The 12,663-nt window shown below is 48.1% G+C and overlaps 1 protein-coding gene across 1 annotated transcript; it reads left to right on the top strand.

Moving 5' to 3' along the window:
• The first annotated feature begins 859 nt into the window (after positions 1-859).
• Positions 860-2,124, top strand: LOC117186406. The gene is made up of 2 exons (XM_033387161.1): positions 860-1,980; positions 2,038-2,124. Exon 1 carries the CDS (start codon positions 1,078-1,080, stop codon positions 1,741-1,743), a length of 666 nt encoding a protein of 221 aa, XP_033243052.1. The 5' UTR covers positions 860-1,077; the 3' UTR covers positions 1,744-1,980; positions 2,038-2,124.
• The last annotated feature ends 10,539 nt before the right edge of the window (positions 2,125-12,663 follow it).

Genomic DNA, 12,663 nt, shown 5'->3' with positions numbered 1-12,663 from the left:
GGAGGCCCCCCGTAAGGCTCTGCTTGCTACCTACGCGGTAGCAACTCTAGGTACTCTCCAAGAGTACCTCTACTCTTTGGCAGCTTGGTGCAAAAGATGGAATTTAAAAGTCAACCCACTGAAGACCACCAATCCATGCTTCACCCTGAAAGCGCTCATAGACCACACCCCACCCATAAAGTTTGAAGGCGTAACTTTGGACCAACCAGAGCAAGCAAAGTATCTCGGTATCACCCTTGATAAGCGTCTTACTTTTGGTCCACACTTGAAAGCTACGGCTCGTAAATGTGGGCAAAGAATGCAGCAATTGCGGTGGCTGATTAACAGAAGAAGCACCATGTCACTGAGAGCCAAAAGAGCAGTTTATGTTCACTGTGTAGCCCCGATCTGGCTCTACGGTGTGCAGATTTGGGGAATAGCTGCCAAATCGAACTATAAACGGATACAGGTCTTGCAGAATCGCGCCATGAGGCAAATAACGAACTGCCCTTGGTACGTGCGCGGCTCCACCCTACATCGGGATTTGAATCTGCATACAGTAGAGGAGCAGATTGGAAGGCACACCAGCAGATACAGTGACAGGCTAATTAGACACCATAGTATGCTCGCCAGACGATTACTACCTGCCAGGCCTTTGAGGCGGTTGAAGAGATTGGGTTTTGCCAAAACTATTGGCCAACTCTAAGATTCCCTCCCAATATTATAATATTATATTTTTTGTAAGTCCTCTCGCATTTAGCATTAGGTTTGGCTACCCCAATATTATTTACCAGTGATGTTAAGATACGTTATATGCAATGTACGGATTCAACGCTTAATAATAAAAAATAAAAAAAAAAAATAAAAAAGCGTCAACAAGCGTCGACCCAGCTCAAACCGCCGGCGCAGTCCCAGGATGAACTAACCCCCTCGGGTACAGTGGACCATGGTGCCACCCCAGCCGCTAAGAAACAGCTCAAGTGGCAGCAGGTGGGCCCTAGGGTAAGGAAAAAAAGGGAGCCCCGTGAGCGCGAGCCAAGGCCAGACGCAATAATCATTCAACCCCAGGGCGAGCTTAGCTATAGCGACATCCTCCGTATGGTCACCAGGCGCCAGGATGGCAAGCTTCAGGAGGTAGGGGATAATGTTAACAGAATCCGGAGGACGGCAAAGGGCGAGCTGCTGCTCGAGCTCAACGGCGCGAGCAAAAGCAACACAGCTAAGCTCAAGGAGGATATCAGCGCGGCACTGGGACTGCAGACGGGCATCAGGGCGGTGTCAGAAGAACTCTGCGTGGAGGTCAGGGATCTCGACAGCCTGGTCGAGAAGGAGGACATCGCAGCAGCGATAGCTGCATCGATAGACGCCCCCAGCGTGGACACCAGCGCCATTAAAAGTCTGAGGCCATCGTTCGCTGGTACGCAACTGGCAGTTGTGTGCCTGCCGCCCGTGCAGGCAAGAGCCCTGCTCATGGTGGGGAAACTTAAAGTCGGATGGACAAGCTGTAGGATCCGGGAGCGGACAGCTCAACGACGATGCTACAGGTGTCTGGAGTTTGGGCATCTAGCAATCAGGTGCAAGAGCGCGGTGGATCGCACCGGATGCTGCCTCAGATGCGGCGTGAACGGGCACAAGGCGGCAACCTGTCAAAGCGATCCGCGGTGTTTCATCTGCACCGCTAACAACAGCAATGAGACGAACCATTATGCGGGTAGCAGGAGATGTCCAGCAGCCAGGAGCGTGCCCAGCTTGCTGGCCCAATAATGAAGGTTATGCAGCTCAACCTCAACCACTGCGCTGCGGCTCAAGACCTGCTGAGCCAATCCATAAGAGAATTGGCAATTGACCTCGCCATCCTCAGCGAGCCATATCAAACTAGGGAGTCCCCTGGGTTCATCTTGGATGCCACCAAAAAGGCCGCGATATGGCTATGCGGGGCCACGCCATTGCAGCTTTCCCTCTCAAGCGCTGCTGCTGGGTTTGTGCGCGCCAAGGTCGGAGGTGTGTGGATATACAGCGTCTACCTTGCCCCAAGCCTGACGCTCTCCGAGTTCGCAGGTACTCTAGACAACCTAGCGGCTGATGCTAGAGGACGTCACCCAATAGCCATTGGAGGGGACTTCAACGCGTGGGCTGAGGAGTGGGAAGCGTGGCGACGAATGCGAGAGGTAGAGCTCTGCTGGAGATCATTGCGCCCCTGGACATCGCGCTCCTCAACGAGGGAAACCAGCATACCTTCTCCAGAGCAGGAACAGGATCGGTCATCGACCTTACATTTGTCAGCAGCTCACTTTTTAATTCATCGGGCTGGAGCATCAGCAACATCTACACAGGGAGCGACCACAGGGCAATTATATGGGACACAGGCCAACAGACGGGTAGCGTAGAGACAGCTGCGCCCAGATGGAGATGCTATCGCGCCGAAACGCTCAATACGGCCCTGTTCATGGAGCTTATGTCCAACCTCACGGCGAATGGAAATGCTGAATGCATGGCCAACCATGTCATGGAGCATCTGGAGGCAGCATGCAATGCCACCATGGCGCAGAGGAAGCACTACGGTCGCCACCACCAACCTGTGTTCTGGTGGAACGAGGACATTGCCGCGCTACGCCGGGAATGCAACCAAGCTCGACGCCGCTACCAGCGCTCGCGCGGAAGCACTGCCTTTCCGCAATGGCAATCCACGTTTAGGGACTGCAGAAGGGCCCTCAAGGCGGCCATTAGGGATAGCAAGCGCCAGTGCTTTCTCAAGCTATGCGACTCTGCGGAGCAGGACCCATAGGGAAGGGCGTACAAGTTGGTGACGAACAAACTTTGCGCCAAGAGGCAGGCACCCCCATCGGACCCCGACACGACAAGATCTATCGTGGAGGAACTCTTTCCGCACAGGGCTGACCACATCGGGGATGTCCGTTGCCTCACACTGCAACCGCACAGTCAGGCACACATCGAGGAGGTGTCGCTCGAGGAAGTCGAAAGCGCAGCCAGGAGCATCAGCCCGAACAAGGCTCCAGGGCCGGACTCTATCCCGAACAGAGCCCTCTTGCTCGCCCTCTCCACGCGTCCGGACATCTTTGCGAAGCTGCTAAATCAGTGCCTTCGGGAAGGAGTGTTCCCTGTGAGGTGGAAAATACAGAAGCTAGTGCTTATTCCCAAGCCAGGCAAGCCGCCGGGGACAGCGTCGTCGTATAGGCCTATCTGCCTGATCGACACCGCGGGTAAACTGCTTGAGAAGGTGGTCTGCGCGCGACTGGAACGCTCCATCGCAGAGGCTGGCGACCTCTCACCGCACCAATACGGCTTTCGCAAGGCCCGATCCACGATAGACGCCGTTCGTAAGGTGGTGGACATTGCCTCCGGTGCAATTGCCGGCACTCGGTGGAAAGGCGGCGGGAAAGAGTACTGCCTAGTAGTCACCCTAGACATTAAGAACGCGTACAACACGGCGAGGTGGAGCTGCATCCTAAGGGCGCTGGAGAGTTTCGACACCCCCAGGTACCTGCAGCGGATGGTACAAAGCTCCTTTGAGAGAAGGCTGCTTTTGTACGACACGCAGGCTGGCACGGAGGAATACGAGGTATCGGCAGGCGTCCCGCAGGGTTCAGTGCTTGGCCCCACTCTGTGGAACGCAATGTATGACGGCATCTTGCGACTCAGCCTCCCCCACGGAGTACACATGGTGGGTTTTGCAGACGATGTGGCTGTCCTAGTGGTGGCAAAAGACCTGTCCGTCGTGGAAACGACCTGCAACCAAACGATAGCGCGCATTCAACAGTGGCTGGACCTGGTCGGGCTCGAACTCGCACCCCACAAAACAGAGGCAGTGCTGGTATCCAGCCGGAAGAAAGTCGAGACGGCCAACATCTCAGTGGCAGGTACCCTGGTTTCGTCTAAGCGCGCTATCAAATACCTTGGTGTCCTGGTGGACACACGTCTCTGCTTTCGGGAGCACTTGGCCTACATGGGCACGAAGGCGGCGACCACCAACGGTGCGCTCTCGAGGCTAATGCTGAACACCCGAGGACCAAAGCAATGGCGGCGACAACTGCTAACGAGTGTCACGAGATCGGTGATGCTATATGCGGCGCCAATCTGGGCAAAGGCCCTTCAAACAGCGAGCTACGCACGGGGTCTGGCAGCCACGCACCGCCTCTCTTCGATTCGGATCACCAATGCCGAACGGTCTCGGACGAGGCAGCACACGTGATCGCGGGCATAGCACCCCTGGAATTCCTGGCAGAGGAACGGTCCACCTGCTACCAGGAAACTCATGGCAGAGGAATGGACGTGGCTGCGAAAAGGCAGGTACGCATGGCGTGCAAACAGGAGAGCCTCAGAAGGTGGCTACAGCGCTGGGACACGACCACTAAGGGGCGTTGGACCCACCAGCCTATCCCTTCCATCGACGCGTGGGTAAACAGGAAGCACGGGCAGGTCAACTTTTACCTGACTCAGCTCCTCAGTGGTCACGGCTGCTTCCGAAGCTACCTTCATCGCTTCGGGCACGCGGACTCCGCAGAATGCTCTTCGTGCGGGCACTACGTGGAGGAGGATGCCGAGCATTTTCGTGTGGCAGGTTCGCAGCGCAGTGCCAGCGGCTAGAAGAAGCGCTGGGTGGAGCCGTAGTCAAGCAGAGCTTGGTGCCGTGCATGCTCCTGTCCCCGGAAAACTGGGAGGCGACGAGCTGCTTCGCGGCGACCATTATGAGGGAACTGCGCGCTGTTGAGCACCAGACAAGAGTCCAGTTAGTCTAAACGAAGCCTGCACATGTGTGAAGCATTGCTTCACGGCCGTACCACACATGTTGGGCTTGCATAGCCTAACCTTTAATATAGTTTGCTTTAAGTATAAAATAAGTTGTAAATACAAGCAACTAAATGGAATTTAAAAAAAAAAAAAAAAAAAAAAAACCAGCCAGGGCTGAGGAGATTGTTGAAGTCATCAAGTCCCTACCGAGGAAGAAGGCTCCTGGCATTGACAGAGTGTGCAATTCCACATTGAAAGCATTGCCTACTCGGGCGATACTCTACATAGTGCTCATTTTTAACGCCATGTTAAGGATGCAGTTTTTCCCTAAGCAGTGGAAGATAGCAACAATCCTGATGATCCATAAGCCTGGAAAACCGGAGGACGACCCTGAGTCGTATCGGCCAATAATTCTTTTGTCTTTCTTATCTAAGGTATGGGAGAGGCTTCTTGCCAATCGTCTTGGGAGTATTAACAAGGAATGCCGTATCTTGCCGGATCACCAGTTTGGCTTTCGGGAGGGACACGGCACAGTGGAGCAAGTCCACAGATTGGCAGGACACATCCTACAGGCCTATGATGATCTAGAATACTGCAATGCAGTCTTCATTGATATGCAGCAAGCCTTCGATAGAGTTACGCATATCGGCCTACTGAGCAAAATTAAAAAACTGTTCCCAGCACCATACTACGGTGTCCTACGATCATACTTGGAAGGACGTCAGTTTATGGTCAGGTTCAGGAACACACATTCAACACCTTGCCAAATGAGAGCTGGAGTTCCACAGGGCAGCGTCCTTGGCCCGCTGCTTTACTCTATCTATACTGCAGATCTACCCTCCCCAAGCGAGCAACATATGGAGGCCCCCCGTAAGGCTCTGCTTGCTACCTACGCGGACGATATAGCACTGCTCTACAGCTCCAAGTGCCGCCTTGAGGCAGCAGATGGTCTCCAAGAGTACCTCTACTCTTTGGCAGCTTGGTGCAAAAGATGGAATTTAAAAGTCAACCCACTGAAGACCACCAATCCATGCTTCACCCTGAAAGCGCTCATAGACCACACCCCACCCATAAAGTTTGAAGGCGTAACTTTGGACCAACCAGAGCAAGCAAAGTATCTCGGTATCACCCTTGATAAGCGTCTTTCTTTTGGTCCACACTTGAAAGCTACGGCTCGTAAATGTGGGCAAAGAATGCAGCAATTGCGGTGGCTGATTAACAGAAGAAGCACCATGTCACTGAGAGCCAAAAGAGCAGTTTATGTTCACTGTGTAGCCCCGATCTGGCTCTACGGTGTGCAGATTTGGGGAATAGCTGCCAAATCGAACTATAAACGGATACAGGTCTTGCAGAATCGCGCCATGAGGCAAATAACGAACTGCCCTTGGTACGTGCGCGGCTCCACCCTACATCGGGATTTGAATCTGCATACAGTAGAGGAGCAGATTGGAAGGCACACCAGCAGATACAGTGACAGGCTAATTAGACACCATAGTATGCTCGCCAGACGATTACTACCTGCCAGGCCTTTGAGGCGGTTGAAGAGATTGGGTTTTGCCAAAACTATTGGCCAACTCTAAGTTTCCCTCCCAATATTATAATATTATATTTTTTGTAAGTCCTCTCGCATTTAGCATTAGGTTTGGCTACCCCAATATTATTTACCAGTGATGTTAAAATACGTTATATGCAATGTACGGATTCAACGCTTAATAATAAAAAATAAAAAATAAAAATAAAAAAGTAGGTTGGATTAGGTATTTAATGTTTATGCATGAAAAAGCCGGTTGCTTATGCAAAACAAAGGGAAAATATGCGGAGCGCAAAACAAAAACACGTCTGATCTACGAAAGAGAACGAACGAGATGTGTTTGTGGACATCTTATCTCCGCTGGGGGAAAACTTATCTCCGCTGGCGGACATCTAATCGCCGCTGGTGGACAGCTTATCTCCGGCGGTGGACAATTTATCTCCGCTGACGGACAACTTTTCTCCCCTGGCAAAAAATGTATCTCCGTTTGTGGACATCTTATCTCCGCTGGGGGACAACTTATCTCCGATGGCTAGCATTTTATCTCCGGCGGTGGACATTTTATCTCCGCTGACGGACAACTTTTCTCAGCTGGCAAAAAATTTATCTCCGCTTTTGGAGAACTTATCTCCGCTGGCGAACAGCCTATCTCCACTGGTGGATAACATATCTCTGCTGGCCAAATACTTATCTCCGCTTGCGGAAGACTTATCTTCGCTGGCGGCCAACTTATCTCCGCAGTCGGAAATTTATCTCTGTTTGCAGACATCTTATCTCCGATTCTGGACGTTGACATGCAATGACTGCATCTTGCAAGGGGCTATGCAATTACTGCACCGTCAAGTGGCCCGTCTGAAACCAGCAGAAGGGTGTTACGCGAGCATGCAGGAAAGATAGCTGTTAGACTAATATTCGAGGAAAATTAGCATTAAAATTACTGATGGAACTAGGCATGTATTCAAAATACAATACCACTTCAATTACTAATTCCTAGAAAGGTGTGTAAGGATAAGTGATTTAGTAAGAGGAAGAGAATTAGTGGTGGATATAATATGGTAGAGGGAATTATAATCCGAGCATAAGACCTTAAACGGTTCATGCAAGGAATAATTCGATCTACAAAGTGGAAGGAACAACGGTATAAGATTTCTACTAAATCTAATAGGAATCGTGAAGTTTATGCGGCTCAACAGATCAGGGCTGTCTATGTCACTCCTGATCCAGTTGTGCATAAAAATCACACCAAGCATTTGTCTACGGTTAACTAAGGATGGGAGGTTTACTAATAGCAGTCTACTAGAGTAAGATGGGAGTCTCACACCTTCATCCCAGTTAAGGCCCCGCAGAGCAAAGAGTAAAAAGTTTTTCTGTACTGATTCTATACGGTCCTGGTGTACTTTGTACTAAGGGCACCATACACAGGACCCGTATTCTAAGATCGGACGAACAAGCGAGGTATAGAGATTCTTTTTTATAAAGGGGTCGTCAAATTCCTTTGACCACCTCTTTATAAACCCAAGCACGCCTATGTCCTTATTTACCATGGTAGAAATGTGTTCGGAAAACTTTAACTTGGGGTCTAACATAACACCCAGATCATCCACCAGTGTAATTCTCTCAAGAGAACCACCAAATAGAGTATAGGGAGCTAACAAGGGGCTAGAACGATGAAATGTCATAACTTTTAATTTTGAGGCATTAAGGTGTATCAAGTTTGCATAACACCATGACTGAAATTTATTGAGATGGGAATGCAAGCTAGAATGAAATGAAATGTCCTTATACTGGACACACAGTTTAACATCATCCGCATACATAAGTACTCGCGAGTATGTTAATACCGAAGGCAAGTCATTAATAAAGAGTGAGAAGAATCCTTTACTGATAAAAAGAGGGAGTTTTTGAAGAGGACTCTTTGAGACCTGAAACAAAGATAGCTAGTAATCCATCTCAGGAGGTCGGGCGGAAACCCTAAAAGGTCAAGTTTATGCGGTTTACAGAGTCGAATGCTTTACTAAAGTCGGTGTAAATAACATCCGTCTGTAAGTTACCTTGAAAGCCTTTAATAATGAAAGAGGTAAATTCTAACAAGTTCGTGGTGGTTGATCGCCGCTTTATAAATACATGCTGAGTTGGAGATATAAGTGACTTGCAGAGATGTTGCAGGTGCGCAGTTAAAACCTTCTCAAAGAGCGGATTACTTTGCTATACCTCTATAATTTTTTGCGCCAGACTTGCTACCTTTTTTATGGAGAGGAATTATAACCGATTCCTTCCAGATCGGGGGAAGCAAGAAGAATCGATGGACAGCGTGAATAGTTTAAGCAAGGGTCCACACAGAGCCTCGGCGCAGTACCTAAGTACACAACCTGGAACCCCGTCTGGACCCGGTGAAAACACCGGCTTAACTAGTCGAAGATCATGAAGTAAAGAACATTAATTTAACAAGATACTGAAAATGCCGTTCGACCTCGGTAAACAGTATAGGTACGGATGACCAGAGTAGCTTTCCTCCGAATAGGTGGTTTGGAAAAAGTGGTCAAAAAGATCGCCAATTGCATGATTGCCTTGGGTCGATTGCTCGATCTGTGCTTTGTATCGGATCCGACCTTAGTGTTGTTAACCCGAGCCCTTTCGAAGTGTCGCCAGATATAGGACCAACTGTATTGAATCGGTCGAGTAGGCTACCTGAACGTGTCCGTTGCTTTCGAAAAGCCGAGTTTGCGTAGCTTAATAAACTCATTAGGGATTTTGATTGGTCCGCTTTGTACTTGTGCACTGATGTCATAAAAGGTACAAACATTTTTATACCCGATACTCAAAATGAGTATTGGGGTATATTAGATTTGTGGTAAAAGTAGATGTGTGTAACGCCCAGAAGGAATCGTTTTCGACCCCATAAAGTATATTTATTCTTGATCAGCATCAATAGCCGAGTCGATTGAGCCCTGTCTGTCTGTCTGTCCGTCCGTTCGTCTGTCCGTCCCTATCAGCGCCTAGTGCCTGAAGACGATAAGAGCTAGAGCAACGACATTTTATATCCGGTGATATGTCACTGTTACGAGAATATTTCAGAACTTTGCCCCGCCTACTTCCGCCTCCACAAAGAGCGAAAATCTGTGGCATCTACAATTTCAAAGATACAAGAAAACGGAAAACGCAGAATAGAGGATGATTATATCTTCTAGAATGCAAAATCTGAACTAGATCGTATAATCATTATAGCCAGAATCAAGAATACAATTTCATTCTTTCTCGCTCTGTCCCTCTCTAACACACAGGTTTCATGGTCGGTTTTGACTATTGCAAAATACGAGTTCAAGGATCTCAGAACCTGTAAGAGCCAGAGCAACCAAATTTGGTATCTACACTCCTGTTTGATCTCACTACAAAACGTATATCTCAAAATTTCGCCAGACCCCCTTCCGCCCCCGCAAAAGACGAAAATCTGGGGCATCCACAAATCTCAGAGACTATTAAGACTAGAGCAACCAAATTTGGTATCCACACTCCTGTTTGATCTCAGTATAAAACGCATATCTCAAAATTTGACCCCACCCTTTTCCGCCTCCACAAAAAACGAAAATCTGTGGCATACACAATATTGAAGATTCGAGAAAACTAAAAGCGCACAATCATAGAGATTGGCCATATCTATCAGGCTGCTGAATCTGGATTAGATCGGATAATTTTTATAGCCAAAAGGAACAAATCAATTTGCAGTGGCTACGCAGCGCCCGACGTCACGCTCAGACTGATTTTCTGTCTCTCTATCACGCACTCTTTGTCGTGTCGTTTAATATTAGCGGCGTCTGCCGGAGGAGAGCCAAACTGACTAATTATCGGGTAGAAATGTAGAGTTGCGGTCTCCGCAGCAACTCACAACGTTCCCCCTCGTTTACAATGCTCCTGGCACATTTTTTGATTCTTGCGTCCCACTTTCTTGTCCGATTAGATCTGGAAAAGCCCCTTGGTTTACCAAAGAGCTGTCCAGTCTAAAAAACTTAAAATCAAGACTTTATAAAAAATTTCAAGAAGTTGGTTCTCCTACTTCTCACTCTCGCTATGTAACAGCTCGGTCAAACTTTTCAGTTCTTAGTTCACAATGATATAGGAACTACCTATCTCGATGCAGGATACGTTTTTCTCAGGACCCTAAACAGTTTTACTGCTTCGTAAACAGTAAGCGTAGAACGTCCGCATACCCATCCTTGCTATCATTTTGTAATACGTCGGCAAATACTGATCAGGCAATTGCCGATCTTTTCGCCCAATTTTTCCAAACCACCTATTCTGAGGAAAGCTACTCTGGTCATGCGTACTTATAAGGTTTACCGAGGTCGAACGGCATTTTCAGTATATTGTTAAATTAATGTTCCTTACTTCATAATCTTCTTCACCGGGTCCAGACGGGGTTCCAGGTTGTGTGCTCAGGTACTGCGCCGAGGCTCTGTCTGGACCCTTGCTTAAACTATTCACCCTATCCATCGATTCTTCTTGCTTCCCCCCGATCTGGAAGGAATCGTTTATAAGTCCTCTCCATAAAAAAGGTAGCAATTCTGACGCAAAAAATTATAGAGGTATAGCAAAGTTATCCGCTATTCCCAAAATGTTTGAGAAGGTATTAACTGCGCACTTGCAACATCTCTGCAAGTCACTATATCTCCAACTCAGCATGGATTTATAAGGCGGCGATCAACCACCACGAACTTGTTAGAGTTTACCTCTTTCATTATTAAGGGCTTTCAAGGTAACTTACAGACGGATGTTATTTACACCGACTTTAGTAAAGCATTCGACTCTATAAAACATTCCCTTTTAGCGCATAAACTTGACCTTTTAGGGTTTCCGCCCGACCTCCTGAGATGGATTTCTAGCTATCTTTAATCCAGGTCTCAAAGAGTCCTCTTCAAAAACTCCCTCGCTTCACCAGTAAAGGTTTCTTCGGGAGTTCCACAGGGCAGCCATCTATGCCCCTTACTCTTTACCCTCTTTATTAATGACCTGCCTTCGGTATTAGATACTCTCGAGTACTTATGTATGCGGATGATGTTACACTGTGTGTTCAGTAAAAGGACATTTCATTTCATTCTCGCTTGCAATCCGATCTCCATAACTTTCAGTGATGGTGTTGTGCTAACTTGTAACCTTAATGCCTCGAAATGCGAAGTTATGACATTTCACCGTTCTAGCCCCTTGTTGGCTCCCTATACCCTATTTGGTGGTTCTCTTGAGAGAATCACCCTGGTGGATGATCTTGGGGTTATGTTAGACCCCAAGTTAAAGTTTTCTGAACACATTTCTACCATGTTTATAAAGAGGTGGTCAAATGAATTTGACGACCCCTATATAACAAAGGCTCTCTATACCTCGCTTGCTCGTCCGATCTTAGACTACGGCTCCTGTGTATGGTGCCCTCAGTACAAAATACACCAGGCCCGGTGTGAGACTCCCATCTTACTCTAGTAGACTGCTGTTAGTAAACCTCCCATCCTTAGTGTGATTTTTATGCACAACTTGATCAGGGGTGACATAGACAGCCCTGATCTGTTGAGCCGCATAAACTTAACGATTCCTATTAGATTATATTAGATTAGAAATCTTATTCCGTTGTTCCTTCCACTTTGTAGATCGAATTATTACACAATCCTTACACACCATTCTAGTAATTAATAATTGAAGTGGTATTGTATTTTGAATGCATGCCTAGTTGCTTTAAGTTGCAGTAACTTTAATGCTAATTTTCCTCGAATATTAGTCTTACAGCTATCTTTCCTGCATGCTCGCGTAACAGCCTTCTGCTGGTTTCAGACGGGCCACTTGACGGTCCAGTAATTGCATCGCCCTTTGCAAGATGCAGTCATTGCATGTCAACGTTTCCGCTGACGGAAAATTTACCTCCGCTTGCGGACATCATTTCTCCGCTGGGAGACAACCTATCTCCGCTGGCGAGCAACTTATCGCCGCTTTTGGACAACTTATCTCCGCTGGCGAACAGCTTATCTGCACTGGTAGAAACTTATCTCCGCTGGCGGACAACTTATCTCCGCCGGTTGACAATTTATCTCCGTCTACGGACAACTTATCTCGGCTGGCGAAAAACTTATCCCCGCTGACGAAAAACTGATCTCCGCTGGCGAGCAACTTATCTCCGCTGGCGAACAATTTATCCCCACTGGCGGACTACATATCTCCGCTGACGGACATCTTATCTCCGCTGGCGGACAACTTATCTTCGCTGGCGGACAACTTATCTCTGCTGACGAAAAACTTATCTCCGCTGGCGGACATCTTATCTCCCTTATCTCCTCTGGTGGAAAACTTATCTCCGTTGTCGGAAAACTTATCTACTTTTGCGGACATTTTATCCCAGCTGCTGGACAATCTATCTCCGCTGACGGACA

The sequence above is a fragment of the Drosophila miranda genome, chromosome XR, assembly GCF_003369915.1.
Source record: "Drosophila miranda strain MSH22 chromosome XR, D.miranda_PacBio2.1, whole genome shotgun sequence".
NCBI lineage: Eukaryota > Metazoa > Arthropoda > Insecta > Diptera > Drosophilidae > Drosophila > Drosophila miranda.
This window is presented reverse-complemented; position numbering and strand designations above follow the sequence as displayed.

Coding starts and splice junctions, on each gene's coding strand:
- LOC117186406 (XM_033387161.1), top strand. CDS start 1,078: ATGGTCACCAGGCGCCAGGATGGCAAGCTTCAGGAGGTAGGGGATAAT.